Source organism: Battus philenor, unplaced genomic scaffold (genome assembly GCF_028537555.1).
Source record: "Battus philenor isolate CCGP_79_NKW_IND1 unplaced genomic scaffold, ilBatPhil1.0.hap1 SCAF_26, whole genome shotgun sequence".
Classification (NCBI taxonomy): domain Eukaryota; kingdom Metazoa; phylum Arthropoda; class Insecta; order Lepidoptera; family Papilionidae; genus Battus; species Battus philenor.
This window is the reverse complement of record NW_027181689.1, coordinates 2,691,955-2,709,926: the sequence shown is the minus strand read 5'-3', so window position 1 is coordinate 2,709,926 and position 17,972 is coordinate 2,691,955. Positions and strand designations below refer to the sequence as shown.

At 33.0% G+C, this 17,972-nt stretch overlaps 2 protein-coding genes across 2 annotated transcripts in view; one reads left to right on the top strand and one right to left on the bottom strand.

Moving 5' to 3' along the window:
- Positions 1-418: 418 nt before the first annotated feature.
- Positions 419-9,047, bottom strand: LOC137925233 (trypsin-1-like). Its single transcript, XM_068768644.1, has 5 exons — positions 8,962-9,047; positions 7,261-7,432; positions 6,402-6,657; positions 1,404-1,512; positions 419-811 (listed from the first exon to the last, which is right to left on the bottom strand). The coding sequence occupies exons 1-5, from the start codon at positions 9,005-9,007 to the stop codon at positions 567-569; spliced, it is 828 nt and encodes a 275-aa protein (XP_068624745.1). The 5' UTR covers positions 9,008-9,047; the 3' UTR covers positions 419-566.
- Positions 9,048-12,974: 3,927 nt separating this feature from the next.
- Itpr (Inositol 1,4,5,-trisphosphate receptor) overlaps positions 12,975-17,972 on the top strand; it is a 118,154-nt gene continuing 113,156 nt past the window's right edge. Inside the window, exon 1 of the mRNA XM_068768679.1 lies at positions 12,975-13,126. The gene's annotated coding sequence lies outside the window, so the exon portion shown is untranslated. The remainder of the gene's footprint in view (positions 13,127-17,972) is intronic.

Below are 17,972 nucleotides of genomic sequence, written 5' to 3'. Positions count from 1 at the left end.
TCAAATTCGAACGCGGATTTGAATTCGTACGCCAAGTAATGTGGTCGCGTGATTATTCTCTTTTTACTCACGTGAATACACCTTTTTTGATCACTCTTTGCTATCACCTTCCTCGCCAACTTGCTCGAGTGGTTAATCACTCACCCGCTAAACGCGTTTACTTCATCAAAGGAAGATCAGATACGTGTTTGGACGAATGTATAATATTGTTGGGACCCTATTAGGGTCCATATTCATCTTAGTTTGATAGCCAAGGGACACATTGTTCGGTTGATGCGAAAAAAACCTTAGATTTTGGTTGAAAAAAAAAGAAACTTCTAATAAACTGCCAAACCGTGTGCAAATTAGCCCCGTTTTACGGCATATAAATCATACAAAATATAATTTTAAATAAAAATACACAGCAGTTTAACCGAAACAATGTGTTGGTTTTTTTATTTAATGTATGGAGTATAAAAAAATAGTATATTTTTTAAGTAATTCTACTTTTTTAATACATATTTACACGATTTTTTGCGTAGTTTTTTTAGCGATGGTTGACAGTTTTTTAAACAATTGGAGATCGATCACTGTATCGTCTTCACTCTGGCGGATGCAGTGAAGTCGCCTTCAGCCCCTGAGGGTCGAGTCGCAACGCTCATGATCCAGTCAGTGAAGCGGTCCACACGGGTGAAGACGTCAGGGTAGCTGCCGTCTCCGCACTCCTTGAAGTGTGAGGAAATGCCCACCAGTACCTGGTCCCTAACCATAGGGGCACCAGAGTCGCCTGTGCAGGTGCCTACTAAGCCTTCCCCAGCCGCGCAAATTACAGCTGAAAATTTTATCATACTTATTATTCGACTTTACATTATATTCTTTATAAAATCTTTGTTAATGCACTAGAATTATAACGAGTTTTTGAGTTTTTATCTACTGGAAGAATTGCATACATTTCTACTTAAAAAATTCACACATATGAGGCATTTATGGCACATTTATTCCTAGATTATTGCAGGAAAATTGTCAGAGGTTATAAACATAAAGGTTAGATTTAAAAACATGAGGTCGGGTATAATAAGAGAACAAACGTAAAATAATAATAAAAACAGGAATAAGGAATTTGAAATTGTAAACTAAATAATGATATAAAAGAATGTGGTGAAAGAATAGAGGCGATCTGTTTAAGGGTTGTGAATGAAAGGAAGAGAACAAAATAAAGGGTGATTAATGAAAGAGGATGCAGCAATAGAAATGGTGAAGAATGAGAGATATTGCTAAATATACTCCTTGTCCCAAATACGATAGGGGTAATGAGGGACCCACAATAACGGGGGTCATATAGAAAAGCCTTATGGTACCAGAGTAATCGTTAAGAACCAGTAAGTAAGTGTAAATCTTATAGATAGATAATAAAATATACTCACTGTCGTCAATTACGGCGGAGTCGTCTCCGGCGTACGCCGCCACGCAGGCTTCCAAGGACACCTTCCTGAGGTTTATGCTCTTCAGGAACTGCAATTGCGGGCCGCTTATCTGCGAATACAGGTACAGTCGCATAAATTTGATATTTATGACATTTAGTCGATGAACAAAATACAGTCTAAAAAATATAATGGATTCAGGTGTTACTTTGCGGAAGTCTAAGTAAGAAAAGTAGAGTAGTTTTCAAAGTTATGTTCAGACGGAATAATTTATCAAAAATTGCAAAAAAAATCTAAACAAAAGTCGTAAAAACCAGCTAGATCGTTATATATATATGAATTAGATACATAACATATTTGTATAAATGTATCTATGGAGTTGTAAAAATATTACGTCTCTAGTATCTATTTATTTATTCAAGTAATTGGCCAAATAGAACAACCAGAATAGGACCAGTTTATCGGTGTTCTACAGACTGCATTTTTGAGTGTGTGCGTCGTTGTTACATAAACTAATTTCTTCATCTCCTATCTTTCATCCGACAACAAGACTCGCGAATTTACCATATCACATCACAAGGTTGAAATTTCTTCTACCCTCACCAAGTCTTTGATAATACTTTTATAGTTCGAACAGGGTATGAAATAACCTACCAACTTAGTTGTTGTCAACAAACTATAACTTGGGAGTCTTCAAGAGTAAATAGGTTTATTCTAGAGAAGTATATAGTATCGTAGACTTCATCATCACTTAACATAGAAGACGAAGGTCAAATTTTGAAAAAAGTTTTAAAGAAATTTATGCTTGCACTACTTTTAACATCACTGAAAATGTAATCTTATTAAGGTTTGGAAATAAATGACTCCATTCATTAATTTATCAAACTTTAACAAATTCTTTAATAAGTATGTACACGTTACCCCGGACAACAATTATAGCTGAAACAATTGAGAGACTTGTCTTTCCTCAGCAATTTATCGCTTTCTGGCCAGTATGGCATATATATAAAAATAACAAGATAAAAGTATTTTTAAACCAATATCGCGCAAACGATATGTCAAAACACATATTAATGTAATTTTAATTAATCTGCACTAAGCTGAGATAAGTAATCAACACGTATTCTCTAAATAATCTATTTTGATTAAATTAAGTGGAATTTAAAACGTTATTACGTCGATGACAGTGGTTCCCACATAATCCCTGCGGACCCCCTGGGTTAACCAATATCTTTCAGAAGGTCCGTGATGTATTAAAATAAATACGCCCCCAAATAATATAAAAGAACTGTGAAAGGTTAAATATAATATAACAAAATATATCTTATAGATTCAGGCGTTACTTTGCGGAAGTCCATCCTAAGTAAGAAAAGGACAAATATATATACTTCCGCTATGTAGCAGTAGTCGTGCAATGAAGTGCACCGCCCGCCAGCCCGCTGATAGATGCGCGTGCGGCAAACGAATTACACAACTACCACCGTTAATTCACTCAACACGTGTTTTAGCCCTCCACGGGGCATCCTCAGGAGTAATGTTACACCGATTAGTGCGTAGTAAGTCTTGGCACAACGAGAGTTTAGGAAGTATATATATATCAGTCCTTTACATAACAAAGTATTTTATCACGTTTAAAAAAATTATTAGTGTTCTTCAGTATTCCTCATTAAAAAAATCGTATTCAGCTAAGGTTGGATTGTTAAATTTATAATTTTTTTACGTTTTTATATTTTAGAGGTCAACTTTGTGTATAAAAAAATATTCATAGTTCACAGTTGTTTGAGAAACTGTGAGCGAGAATTTATTTCCGGCGTGATAAGTTTAAGTCATTTTTCAGAAGTGAAATGGGTCATACATATTTCAAAATTTCTTTTTACACAAATATTATGTGTAAATATTTATGAGATTATGTGATGGTAGGAGCCTGAGGTATAACATTAAAATAGCTCTATAACCTGCTCAAAGATTTAGGCTTATCATTGAAAATTACCACATTTTTGGAACGCGTAATAAACATCTTTTGTAGGTGCCGAAACTCGTGTGCTCCAGCCTTGGCTCGGGCCCCGAGCTCTTAGATCGCTTAGACGGGTCCACATGAAGTGAAATGCGCAAGGGCTCTCAAAAGGTCGAACCACGACTTAGGCGGTTGCCATTGCCAGGCAGTAAATCACTTGAAAAAGCAATAGCGTTGAAAGAAGACAGCAACACTTCTATCTAATATGTTGGGGAGTTATGTTCCCATATGATATACGAGCCGATCTAGTTACATTAATTACTTGCGCCCTGTATCAGCGCCGTCCAAAATAACAGCTTTGACATATTTAGGTGAGGCTACACCGAAGAATATAAAACAGTTTTAGCAATGTGTTTACTACATTTCTTCCTAAAGTGAGTTCAAAAGATCAGGGATTCAACGAGATTATTACTCTGTTTATCTTGCATCTCTGCCTACTTTGTGACTTTAAAGTCTTACAGGTCTGGCTGCTGCGATGAATGGTCAGATTCCATTCTAAGTAAGAAAAGGACCAATATTTAGCCTGCTTGCATGTGCGGAAATGGCTAAATATTCATCCTTTTCTTACTTAGGATGGACTTCCGCAAGGTAACGCCTGATTCCATTAAATATTTAAGATTCCATTCTTTTCGCGGTGTCTTATTTATAAGCTTTTGTAGGATATTTTTAAATTTAGTTAAGGTGAATTGGGCCGGTGAAGTTGAACGATGCATTGGATTGCAAGAAGGCCCTCCCCCCCCCCCCCATCCCTAAACCTGCTACTCGAGTCGACAGCCGCAAGCACCGTACCCGAGATCACTCTAATGTGAATACTTGGAAAGTTAAGGAGATACCTTTCCTAATTTCTCCCGTTTCGCGAAGTTAATCAACGCCTTCTGAACCGTCCTTGTGGGTGGAATTTAGTAAAATCCATTCATAGCGGATTTTTACTGTATAACATAAATAATAATATAAAATTTTAAGTCTCTGATTTACATGGTTTTAGAGTTATCATGATGAGTCAATACATAAGTTGAAATTGTTAATTTATATGAAGATAGATAAGTTAACAATTATATAATGTCAAAAACATATCACTAAACCGAAAAAGGTATCAGCAATAAATTTAAAGAGTAAATATTCGTTTTAATGTTCGTTATTAAAAAGTTTAAGTAAAAATAAATCATTATCTCGACGGGGATTATTTCTCTTTGGCGAAAGGACGTTATATGGATTTTGGACGAATTGAACTACTCAAATATACTTCTTAGAAGCATAATTTTTAAGTCGCAGTTTTATTTCTGCGTCCTTTGCGTAGTAACTATAAAGATATTTCTTTAAATTGGATATTCCTAAAGTGGTCGATATCGAAACCAAAGGAATCCTTAACTGACACAAGTGCTTATTTAAAACTTACAAGATACTGTACATATTATGTTACGTGTACCAACTTGTTTTAAGAATGGCTAATAATTGATTAGGAAATTATAAGAAGTTTATAAATATATTAATAAAATAGAAAATTATAAAAAGTTTGTATTACTCTTGACGAAATTATATAAAGTTCTCTAACTAAACAAATTGACAAGTATTGGAAAAACTTGATAAGATTTTTAAAGTAATTTGGCTCCAGAAAAGGGGTCTGTTGCCAAAAGCAGTTTGGGAATGTTATCTCTGGAATTTAGATTCTGGACAAAATATAAAATAAGAATTTAAAGAAATATATAAATAAATTAATCTTTTAAAGAACTATAGGTATTAATGTGCTTTTTTTAAAGTGTTACTCTCTTGTGATCCCAATGCAAGCCATAAAGGCATCACCTAAAGATTGCTACGTTTACTGATTTTGCGCTGATCGCATCCAGCGCTCTAATAATGTCGACGTTCCACCTAGTTGAAGACCCACTGACGCCGCGTCTATCGACTTGTCGTCGTTTCGGTCCTAACGACTGTCGGGTGCAGAAGAAATGTGACCCGCCCACTGCTACTTAGACCTTAAATCGTTTGAATTTAACTGGGAGTTGTCGGTAATGACATATGGATCTGAAACGAGGTTATTTATGATAGTCTTTATAAGAAGACTTAAAGTCATCCAGAGAGCTATGGAGAGGGATATGCTCGGAACTTCTCTTTGAGATCGATTCAGAAATGAGGAGAGAAAGAACCGAATCACTGGTTACCGACGTATAAAGTATACCTGCAGATAATTTAAATATAGTCATCATTACTCGGAATAAATTACATATTTTATAATTAACAGAGGTATTTCTAATAATTTAAAAAAGGCATTAAACCAGTGATTCCCAAAGTGGTCTATATCGACCCCTAGGGGTCTACGACAGCGAAAAAAAATTTGGGGGTCCATGAAATGATAATGGGGGTCCACGACAGTGGATCTCAACACATCACACTGATAGTACGTATTTACTTACATCATACTATCTTACAATATCAAAACATTTACATTATTTATAAAAGTACCTATGAAGTAAAAAATTTGTTATATATATATTTATAAAATTGTGTAAGTTGTAGGATGTTGGTATTCGCTTTGTGGTCGCAATACATTTTGAACTTGTAAAAACCTGAGATTCGTGCGTTAATTTAAGTTTTTAACACTGAACTTCACTACAGTTAGAAATTTACAGGAAATCAATATCAGGTAAATAGAGGGTCTACCCAACACGGTAAAACATGGCAAGGGGTCTACGACACAAAAAAGTTTGGGGAACTCTGCATTAAATAATTTAAGAATGTCTAAAACATTCAAGATGTTTATAAATCATCATCGACATCATCTCAGCCTATAGACACTCACTTTAAGGCATAATTATTCCTAATAGTGCGTACCCACACCGCGTCTACCGACTCGTATTTTCCAGTCGAGAATCATTCGGACCTGACCACCGTCGATTGCATTAGTTATGTGCTTTGCACACAAATGTTCTGTGTATTAGTAAAATTTATAAATAGAGAAATATTAAGGACTATAGTAAGAGAAATCTTACCGATTCAAAGCCCCAGCTGACAACCTTGAGACTTTGTCCATCAGGGATATGGGTACCCTGAGCAGGGAGGTACAGTATGTCGATGGTGCTAGAGATGGGTAGCGGAGTGGCCAGCACGAGGACGGCGATGTCAGCAGTACGTGGGCTTTGCTGATAGTCAGGGTGTCTGATCACGTGGCTGGCGGTCACCACTGAACCGCCTCCCATGCTGTTGGTTGATCCTGCACGCACCACCAGGTTTGAGAGGATTGCGCCACTAAGATCGAAAAGGTCATAATTAGTTTGAAGCTACATATTAACAAGATATTACTCTTCCATATTTTATAAAAAAACTCGTAGAAGGCGATTTATGTTCAAAGTCTTACGAAAGTCTTAACAAGCTTGTCTATACACCTTCTGGGTAGACTTGATAGAGTGCGCTTAACAGTCCAGAGTCCCTACTCCTGGAGCTAGAAACATCCGTGATCTGTTCTGCGCGCTGTAATTTCGTAAAGATCTTCTCATTACTCATTCGATCTCATAGGAAAAAACGGAGCCTATCCACCCTGAGGCTTTTAAAGCAACTGTGACATTGTCATTAATGCCCGAAATGGTAGACCACATTTCCGAACCATAAATCATCACGGGTAATAAATAATGGCAGATGATGAGATTACTATTAACAAACGTTTAATTCCATTTTTATATGCGCATAAACATGCATGCAATATTGTGCATATATGAAATAAAGAATAAGGCCTAGTGACTATAAGTAGGCATAGTGCTGTATCCAGACGTGAACCACAACATAGCGCTATATTTCAGTATTAGCCTTAAGTGACGGAGCGCATGGTAAATTATTCTAAACATAGATACTCACTTGAAGCAGTGGGATGTGGTGAGAACATGCCAGGAAGAGATGAGAGCGCCCACACACCGCTGGATTGTGATGCCAGCGTTAGGGTAATGGTAGAGCAAGGCCACGGCGTAAGGGAATTCCCCGGGGCCGACGGGTGTACCACCTACGATCCTGCTCTCCGGAGCAGCCATCGCTGTAACCAGAATTTAATTTTAGAACACATATTTACAAAGTTTAAATATTTTATTTGCATTTCTTGAATGTTTTTAATTTACATTATTCGGTAATGGTAATTATAAAGTAATCTATCTCTATGGTTTTTAGAACTTATTCGAATTCAGGGATTGGATCTGTAACCCGCAAGCTAAAACTTAAGTAGATGAAACATTTCGTGTTATCGTTTTTATTACACAGTATAATTTGCCCGCTTTAGTGTTTTCTTCCTAAAGTCGAAACGAGGGTACTTCCAAGAGAAGGACTGACCATCATAGTAATTTCGCATCGAAGGCTGTATCACAACTTAACATCAGTGCACGCAGCTAAGCACTTATCTACGGAACAGCAGCGTATAACGTCCACCCATAATGTCGACAGATGGGTCATCCGATGCAGGAGCTTCAAAGCATTCCAATTTTAAATCCTTGGGGAAGGCCTATGCCCAACAATTGACGTCCTATGACTGAAATGATAATAGTACCGATGATGGTGAACGCACTATCCCTCAAATAACGTAATGATACGAAACAATGCGATAATGTTCCCGTAGTTCTGACAATAGACGTAAAGACTGTAGATGTTTTATCCGATAGGTGTCCGATAATTTGTTGTTAGTCGAAACATGTAAGGTATTTCCAAGAGTTTTGTATATCGGCACTAGTTTCATTATTTAATGAAATTGGTGCTCTCAGAAATAGTATTATATAATAGCATTATTCATCAGAATTACTACAATATTAGAAAAATAATGTACAACTAAATAGTATAGATAGAACATCTATGACATATATTTACAACGAATATTCGAGTTTTATTTAAATAAAAGAGACCCGTAAGTGAACAATCTAATAGAGTTAGATGTTACTTTGCGAAAGTCCATTCTAAGTAAGAAAAGGACTAATTATAGCTACTTCAGCGGGAAACAATGCGAATTACACAACTACCACCGTTAAATCACTCAACACGTGTTTCATCCCTCCATGGGGCATCCTCAGGAGTCATGTTACATGGATTAATGATTCAGTGTTTGACACTAATCGGTATCAAATTGTTTGCCGCATGCGCAATTATCAGCGGGCTGGCGGGCGGTGCACTTTATTGCACGACTACTGCTACATAGCGGAAGTAGCTGTATATATGTCCTTTTTTACTTAAAGTGAACGATCGAGTTAGACTAGCATAATTGTAGGTTGGGGTAGCAGTAAGCAATTAGTCTTTAGGTTTTGTAGTGGAGACTACGGAGTGGCAATCACAGCACCACCTTCACCTTCCTTTCATGGACAGACCGCATTTTTAAAGTCGACGGTTGACTAAAATTGTAGACCGCATTCAAAAGGTACTATAGTAAATATATAGGCGTGAGTTATATATAACGTTGAACTTCCTTACGTATACTATGATGATGATGATTAAACCACTATGTTTAAAGTTATATTAAAATATGCTACAATTAAGTTCCTATTTATAGATAATAATTAATTAAATCATATGGTTCCATTCACTTACCGGCACAGACGAGGGCAAGCCCGATACACAAAGCTTTAATCGCCATTATTATCTGTGGACAGTCTGCAGGAGGTGATGAGGACTCCTGTCTGTCTCCGGGCACCGTATATATACATCGGTACTTACCGGCTCCTTCGATATCTTTAAACCTTTCGTTGCGTTACAGGATGTTTAAAAATCACATTATATTTTTGATATTGTTTTATCAAATTGTTTGTCTAAAAACTTAAGGTAAGATAAGGCAACATTATAATATTCATTCATTATTTTAGATCCCACATAGATTGCTACCCGTCGGTAGCGGTCTGTGCAAAACATCTTCTGAACACTTTAACAATATCTGTCCACTTTGTGGGTGCCTATGCTGTGCTGTATATAATAAAACAACTACATAACTAATCATAGGTAAAACTGTACATATATCAGGTGGCGCAAAAGTAATGTCATAATATGAACATGCCTTAATTTTTACAATTGACGCCAAAAGACACTGTACTTTGACATTTCTAATGTAGATAGATAGGGAATAGGTTTTCAATAAGCGATATAGTATATATATATATTGTTCACATTATAATATTACTTTTGTACAACCTGTTACTATTATTTTTCAGTTGTAAAGTTTTAAGAAGTTATTTAAATTAAAGTTAAATTTGGAACCAATCATACGACAGACCATTTACATACTACGCTTGGCTTATTGTTAGCATACCAGACGTTTGCGACATATGGAAATAATTCATTGAAGAATTCCAAGAAATCACTGCATTTATTGCAAATATAGTTCCACACGAATCTGAAATAATCGCTCACATAGAGCCGGTTTCTAGATTCCAATTCTTATATTGTAACGTTATCATTTGTCTCCATTACTTTAGAAGTATTATATGAATTACGTATTTAATGTTCGAAATTTTTACTATAATATTGGTTAGTATTGCTTCGCAGTTCGACTCTTTAAATCTATATAATACGTCATTAGCTAGGTGTTACTAGCTACAGCGCCTTTTATGCCGAAATACGATAATTTTAAGTATTACCGCCGGGTAAGAAGAATAAAAGACTTGTCTAATATTTAAATAGACTCTAAAAAAAAAACATAATAACTAAATGATTATAAATCAGCTGATTCCGCACAAGTAATATTTTAGCTATGAATAATCAAATCGAACCTCAAAGCAAACTGTCAAGCATGCGAAGTTAATAACGAACTGTCAAATGCACAATGTTACCATAGTGATTTTATTTTCCACATTTATATGAAATTTCTGGGCAATTTTTTTACATTAAGAACATTTAAGAATGAAAAATGGGTAAAGTCATTTTCAAGTCATGGCATGACATAAAATTATTCTTTTTATATATTGTGCCTTTTAATGCTGTTTGCCTATTGACATTTACAGCTTCACCGAGTATGAGATGGAGAAACGCCAAAGGCTTCTAACGTAGACCAGTTTTTACTTTCTATTTAGTTTCTATCACCAGATTATTTCTTATAAATTTATATACTCTAAATAATCACCACATTTTAATCATTTAGTAAATCTCACTAATTAGCGCTTTGAAAGAAAAAAGTTCTACAAGACATAAATGATTTTACAAATATATTATGCTAAATATTAATCACACAATTTTTTTTATTCAACCTAAGAAACTAAGGGGGACTATGTTGTTTTTTTTAATATTATGAAATTACGTTATCTAATGAATATTGAAATAGCTTGAAGATGAATACAAATCTCAAGGAGTCTTCTATGAAGTTATTTACATTTAATCCTTAGCACACAAACATTCTTTAACATTTTTTTAATATTGCAGTGAAAGCCTTCTGAACGGTTTACAGAATTATCCGTTCAGAACATACATTGCCTATAGAAAGTAAGTCAATGAAGTCAAGTTTCAGGTAAAAATAATTTGTTCCATCAAGTAAAATTCCATTCAGACTGTATCAAATATGAGACAAAGGACTCGATTTCTTGATTACATGCGTCTATAAGTTTTTACTGTCAAAAGTTATTGATCATTCGCATTCTAATACACTCAATAAATTTATATAACATAGATACTGCAGAATTATCGATAAAGATCTTGATTTATTGATTAAATGTGAAAATATTCATTATTTTTTATCATAGAATTACTGGCCGACGCCGCTGTTAAACGAAAATAAAAACTTGCAGTGTGTTAACTGTCAAACGCACGAAGTTCAAAGCAAACTGTCACCCCGGTGAAAAACGTTCGAGTAAGCACGCATACGTGTGGCCAATGGCGACCCAATTCGCCTGTCAGTCACTTCAAGCATTCATACTTTAAAATCATCTCGCAAGTTCGTTAACGTCCAAGCTGGTTTAAAATTTTGCTTGCCCATATCGGCTCGACGTTTGACAGTATAGTCAGATGGGTGAAGTTTTAATAGTCTGTCGGATCACTAAAAGTTTTTCAATATTCCCGCCAGTGCCAGGCTTAATTTTTGTAGTTCTATCTGATGTCCTGTCAATATCAGACTACTTTGTTTTTCTACTCTATATGCCATTAAAAATTCTGCCACAAGTTTTTTTACAATTTTTCATGTTTCCGCGCAATGATATTATTTTTCTTTTTAAGAAAATTTAAAAAATTCAAAAGGGGTCGATAAAGTCGTTCTCACGCTATGATATGAACAATTGAAATAGAAATTAAATTTTAAATACCATCTTTCAACTTTCAAAACATGGTCGTTGCATCTTAACAAAGGATATTCGTGGATTTTTGAAATATATGTTAAAATCATACTGTATGTAAAGTTTGATTCACCTGTATAGATAAACAGTAACTCTAATCTCACGTACACATTATCATTAAAGTAAGTTGTTATTTGATTATTGATATCAATTAGTCCTCACAGCTCGTGAAGCTGATGACGTCATCAAAGGGATGATCCCTTACCTTATAGGTTGAAATAAACAAACAATATAATGCTCACAAATGTTTTTGTGTACAGAGACTGTAATCCAGAATAATATTGTTTTTTGTCAAAATAAAATTTACTCATTTTCAAATTCTGTCTTTTATATTAAACTTTAACATCTCTCATTTAAACCGAACTAAATCACAGTAGAGGCTACTGAGGGTAGAATCTCTACATTGTCATGTACCAAAATCCAATTGCAACTTTGCACGCCAATACCAATAGATTTATGATATGGCAAAGGCTCACAAGAATCTTTAAAAAAAATTGTGAAATTACATATTAATTTATAAGTAGTAAGTCTGTAACAATAAAAAGATCTTTAAAAATGTTCAAGTGGAAAAAACTTTTCTGTGGAAACAATCAACAGATTTCCGAAGGATTTTTATACCTACCATGAATGTTTTTTAGTAATTGTTTGTGACTGAAATCAGTGAAATTAATTACTGTATTACTTTATGTAAAGAGATTAGCGATATGGTAAATTATCATAATTTTGCAAAACCGTAATAGTTTTGAATTACGTAATTCCCGCCATTAATTTTTCACTTTGGGTAAAAATTAATTGCCCTTACAAAAAACAAGGATTAAAAATTAAAATTATTTTTCAACCCAGTCAAATTTTTGTAACAAATCTTTATTGTTTAATATATTCTGAAGTAGCAATTAAAAACATTAGGAGTAATTTATAGTAAAAAGTTTTAAAAAAAATTAAGAGAAAAACATTTTTTTGATTCGTATTTAATAAAATGATGAATAATGAATATAGTCGATATACACTCCACCTATAAATCGACAATTTTGAGGGTTAGATATATAAGTGTAATGAAAATGTTTTGCAAAGTACTTAAGCGTATTTATATTATATTTTGATGAAATGAATATGGAATAATATGAATTTGTATGTAAGATTTATTTCAGAGTTCTGTTCATTTAAATTAAGTTATTAGTTCATTACGTTTATTTACACAAATTTTGCATAAGCTTCACTCGGGTAAATAAAATAAAGTAATGGTATCCCTGCGCCGCAGTGGCGCGCCTTAGTGCGACACGGGAGCACGGGAGCGAGTCGATCACGTATGTTTTGTCGTATGTCATTGCAAGTTAAGTTTACATGTTTTTCTTATTTTATCGTTATTATTCCTTCTAATTATCTAGTGTAGACATTTGTGTGATTATGTGTTATCATCGCTTGTGTTCCCGAGGTGTATGATAAGGGTAAGCTAACTGTTTATTCACTTGATCATGTCAGACGGTGATACTAAAAACTATATCACGTTATTCTTATTAGAAATAGTCAAAACTCATAAATCTTTCAGTGTATTGGTCTTTTAAATTTGAATAGTGATTTATATGTTAGTTTAATGATTGATAAAGTCCAGTGAATAGCCTATTTATGAGGTAATTTCTTTTGACATTGATAATAACTTACAATCAACTGTATAAGTGAGACCGGTTTACGAGGTTTAAAGTTTGTTTAACTACTTGGAATCTTACTAGAACCTTAAAACTTTCGTACCTTAATAAAAATAAGCCTGAGAGCATATGTCAACTTGCTATATTCATAAGTAAATACTTACGTCCAATAATTTAATAAATAAATGTCGTTATAACTTAACCCTCATTTTATTTGAAAAAAATTGCAATTTATTTAAAACTATACCATTTACTTTAAAAAAAAAAATTAATTTATAAATAATATTGTAGCTTCATCTTAAAAAGGCGCCTTTGGATATAATAATTGTTAAAAGGTGACCTTTAAAATAATTTAATTATATAAATTTAATTATCTTATTTTATTTATTTATAATTAACCATGAAAAGATATTTATTGATATTAAGTTTTGATTCTATTTCTCTTTAACTTAAATTGTTTTGTTAATTTATGTTCAATAATCTAGTAACTATCTTGTATGTTTGTGATTATACATTGCAAGGTTATAATTAAAGAATAATGATGACATAGTTTTGTGCAATGATACAATTTACAAATGTCATCTCGTATTAAAGTCTACCCACATTCTATTACCTTCATTTGCAATGAATTGCAAACTATCTTGTTCAAGCTTGTAAAATATAACCTGGTAGATTTTATTTAGTCTTACATTATTCAATGTTTTAAATGAATGCCATTTTTAAATTTAATTTAATATACTTGTTGATTGAAGCATCCTGAAATATTTTGCCATTACATATACTACTCATTAATGCTACAAACTATAAACACTGAACTAATAATGTTTATTTTGCTTCTTTTATCTGACTTTATTTTAATCACATTTTATATTTTAGGTACCATAATTTAACTCAGTTTACTTAAAGAGTGTTTTAAATATGTTTATACACATTTTTCTTGGTTTCATGGAAACAAAGATTTATATGACTGTTTTTTTATTTTCCAACAACTCTTTCAAGTTTGAACATTAGGTAATTCCTATAAGCATTTATATCTTTCAATGTGCAGACGCAAAAAATTATTCAATAAATTGGTAAAATTGATGACACTAAAATTGAGTAATATGAAGGTTCATATGAATTCTGTATAAGTAATGTAAATTTTACTGTTATTATGTTGTAGATTATACATCAAAATATTCATAACATGGCAAAGTTAGTTTATAGAAGCAAAACTTAATAGATAATCAATTTATAGATATTTCTGCCTTTTGAGTGTTCTGTCCCAGAAAAAAAAAAGAGTTATTAATGACTAGAAGATTTACAATATGTTACAATTTAAATAGAAAAAAATCCAATAGTTGTAAACTTTTTTTTAACAAATAACACAGATTGCAAATTTTACTTTGATACAGATGTCAATTAATTTGTAATGACGGAAAAATGTAGATTAGTCGCTAGCCATTACAGAGGATGCACTGGAGTACATCCTAGTAAATTAAATATATAAATTATTGACGGTTTAATTTAGTCAGATATCTATCTAGCAACATAAAGTTAGCACTTCTACTACCACCATGGTCTCACTACCATATCTTTAAATGCTTGCATCATTACTGAAATTCTGTCAAATTAATCATAGTGTTTTAAATAAAGATTTTTAGCACTAATTTGTAGCGAACACCTGAGCACTCATATTCATTCTGATTTTTGTTAACTCGATTACATTTTAAAATAATGTATTAAAGTTTGCATGACGGTTATAGGTGTTGAAATTATTTAATTTGATTTTTTTTGTAAGTTTGACTAAATACATATAAAAAATAAACTGGTATATTGTAGCTTTCAAATTATTTCCCATTTAAATATGTGAGCATGTGATGACTAACAAAACGGGACTTTGAGTCTAAGGATACTATCTGTTAATACTTAAATACAAAACAACCTTTTTAACCATGGGTACATTACTATTTACTTTTAGATATATTTTCAATGTTATAGGTAAGAGCAATCAAGTATTTTGTACTACTAATATACAAACTATACTGATTAAGATAATGTTAACAACAAACCAACAGATAATGTTAAACCTTTGTGGTTATTTCAATGTTAAATATGTGAAACATTAAATTTGATGATTTTGTTATCATGATAAATAAATAAAAAATAGAATAAATACATTCTGGGAGGAGGTTAATGTCTTGCAGAACTTTTATATCTTAATTATATAAACTTATTTAAGACTGAATTTCTATTTTGGTGATAGTTTTAGAAATATAAGAGCACATGCAATGTTGTCCTCAAATTGAGTGTCTCTGAAAAAGGATATGGGTGTATCCATCACAAACACTTAGGTAGAGGTCTTGTAAAGTCTGGATATATATTGTAAGTTGTATGTACCAGGTTTCTTCCTTGTTTCTTCATCATTAGCAATGGCTATGTTAAACATAGTGTCTTCTAAATGTCATGTTGAAGTGGGTGATGAGGAAGGTAGTCCTGTAGTTTGTTCTATTGTTAACACTTCAGAAATCTATTTTAGCAAGACAGGTTTATACTATTTCCTACTTGTACTATATCTTAATTAATCTCTACTCTAAAAAATATGAAACAATATTATGTTTTTATTTCAGGTAGGTTCCCATATTTATGTTACAATTGGGATCGATTTTATTATCTAAATTATTATCAGAATTAAAATTATAATTAAAATAAAAATAAATCTAATTATAACTAAATACAAAATAATCGTCGAATAAAAAAATAACAATAATAGTCGAGTCTTTAATGTTACTGTTGGTAAATGATAGACAAAAATTGTATTGTATGTAGCAGTTTTTGTCAAACTACCCAAAATTTTACTTCATTCAAGTTTTAAAATTTTTAATAACATATGTCATAGATTTTTAAAATTAATTTTCTATGGTTAGCTATTATTTGCCCTGACAGCGATTACGGATTGACGTTGATTTATGGGACATTTATAATTCACACCATTAGTACAACACCACAATTGTCTTAAGTTTCTACTAAATCATTATGTTACCTCGGTTTAACAGTCTAGTAATCCACACATATATATATATATACATATATATATATACATATATATATATACATATATATACATATACATATATATATATAGAGATAGATATGTATATATAGTTTCATAATGTGTATTGAATTGCAAAGATTGGTTAAACCGCACATAAGGGATTTTCATCTCCATCATCATTTCGGCTTATGTCCCCCCCCCCCCCGAAATATATAAAAAATTGTCTTCTCTTGCGGCTAAAAAAAAGAATAGTTTTTTATGGTAATGCCTTGTAATTAATGGCCTTTAAAGGAAGTAGCGGTCAGTGTATAGCATTGTTTACAAAAAATAATGACGCAGCAATATCTAATTAGTCGACGCGCAACATCGCCCCGCGGACAGCCGGTTGTCACGCATTTCGATTAAACTCTGTCACAGTGCGTGGAGTTGTACTTTATTTGCGGGACAGTTAATGTAGATCTGCTTTAATTGCTCTAGCAGGTAAATGACTATCATTGTCATCAACATCATGTCATCCAATAGAAACTCACTGCAAGACATAGGCTTTAAAGATAGTCATTACGACAGCTTTGCGCTACGGGCAGTGATTTGCGACCTGGACTATGTCATTGGTTCACCTAATGGGAGACCTATCCACGCCGCGTCTACCGGCTCCTTGTCATGAACCATTCGGTTGCATTCGGAGCAATCCGATGCGATCCCGAGCTCCTGCTAGGAAAAAAATATTGGTGAGGATAGCATCTCCTCACCAATAAACAGTGACGAAGACAGCCCTGCGTTACTTAAATGTTGCAAAGCGATAATTGAGGACCTAATTAATAGTAATAAAGGTGAAAATAGTACAAGTCGGGTAAGAAATTAAAGGAATAAAAATAAAAAACACTAATGTGAAATAAATAATACTAAAATAAAATAGAAACTTATGTAAATATGCAAAAATTATTATTGTTAAATATGAAAGTAAATAAGTATTTCAATTAAGAATGTCCCATAAATATGAAAGAAAAAGCTTGTGTTTGGCACTAATCGGGGTAACATAACTCCTGAAGATGCCCCGTGGAGGGGTGAAACACGTGTTGAGTGAATTATCGGTGGCAGTTGTGTAATTCGCATTGTTTGCCGCATGCGCATTTATCAGCTGACGGTGCACTTTGTTGCACGACTACCACGGCATGTGCGGTAGTGGCTAAATATTGGTCCTTTTCTTACTTATAAAAGAAATGACTGTCGGTTGCAATGTTACTTAAAACAAAACTCGTAAAAAATCATATCACAGTGAAAATTTTTAAATAAATAAAGCTTGGAAATGTATTACATTAACAACTGTATTTAGGATATCCGTAAATGTGAACATAAATAAAATACGCCTAAATGTTGTGGGCTGTTCACAGATAAAGCGCGTTTTGAACCATCACTCAAGTTAACAGGCTCTGATCGAACGCTTAATAAAAGAGAAGATAAGTTTTGATCGACTCTAGAACTAGATGTGATATTAAGAGTTACCTCTCGTAATAAGATTAAAAATGAATGCATTTTATTTTAATCATTTAACAATATTACAATAAATTTTTCATTTAAATATATGACTCTACGTGAAGGTTTATTTAGTTTTAT

What these genes read in the sequence shown, in the direction of transcription:
- LOC137925233 (XM_068768644.1), bottom strand. Translation starts at nt 9,007, where the DNA reads ATGGCGATTAAAGCTTTGTGTATCGGGCTTGCCCTCGTCTGTGCCG. An exon ending in GCTTGCCCTCGTCTGTGCCG is followed by an intron (nt 7,433 to 8,961) that starts GTAAGTGAATGG and finishes TTCTGGTTACAG; the next exon opens with CGATGGCTGCTCCGGAGAGC. An exon ending in TCAGCTGGGGCTTTGAATCG is followed by an intron (nt 1,513 to 6,401) that starts GTAAGATTTCTC and finishes CTGTATTCGCAG; the next exon opens with ATAAGCGGCCCGCAATTGCA.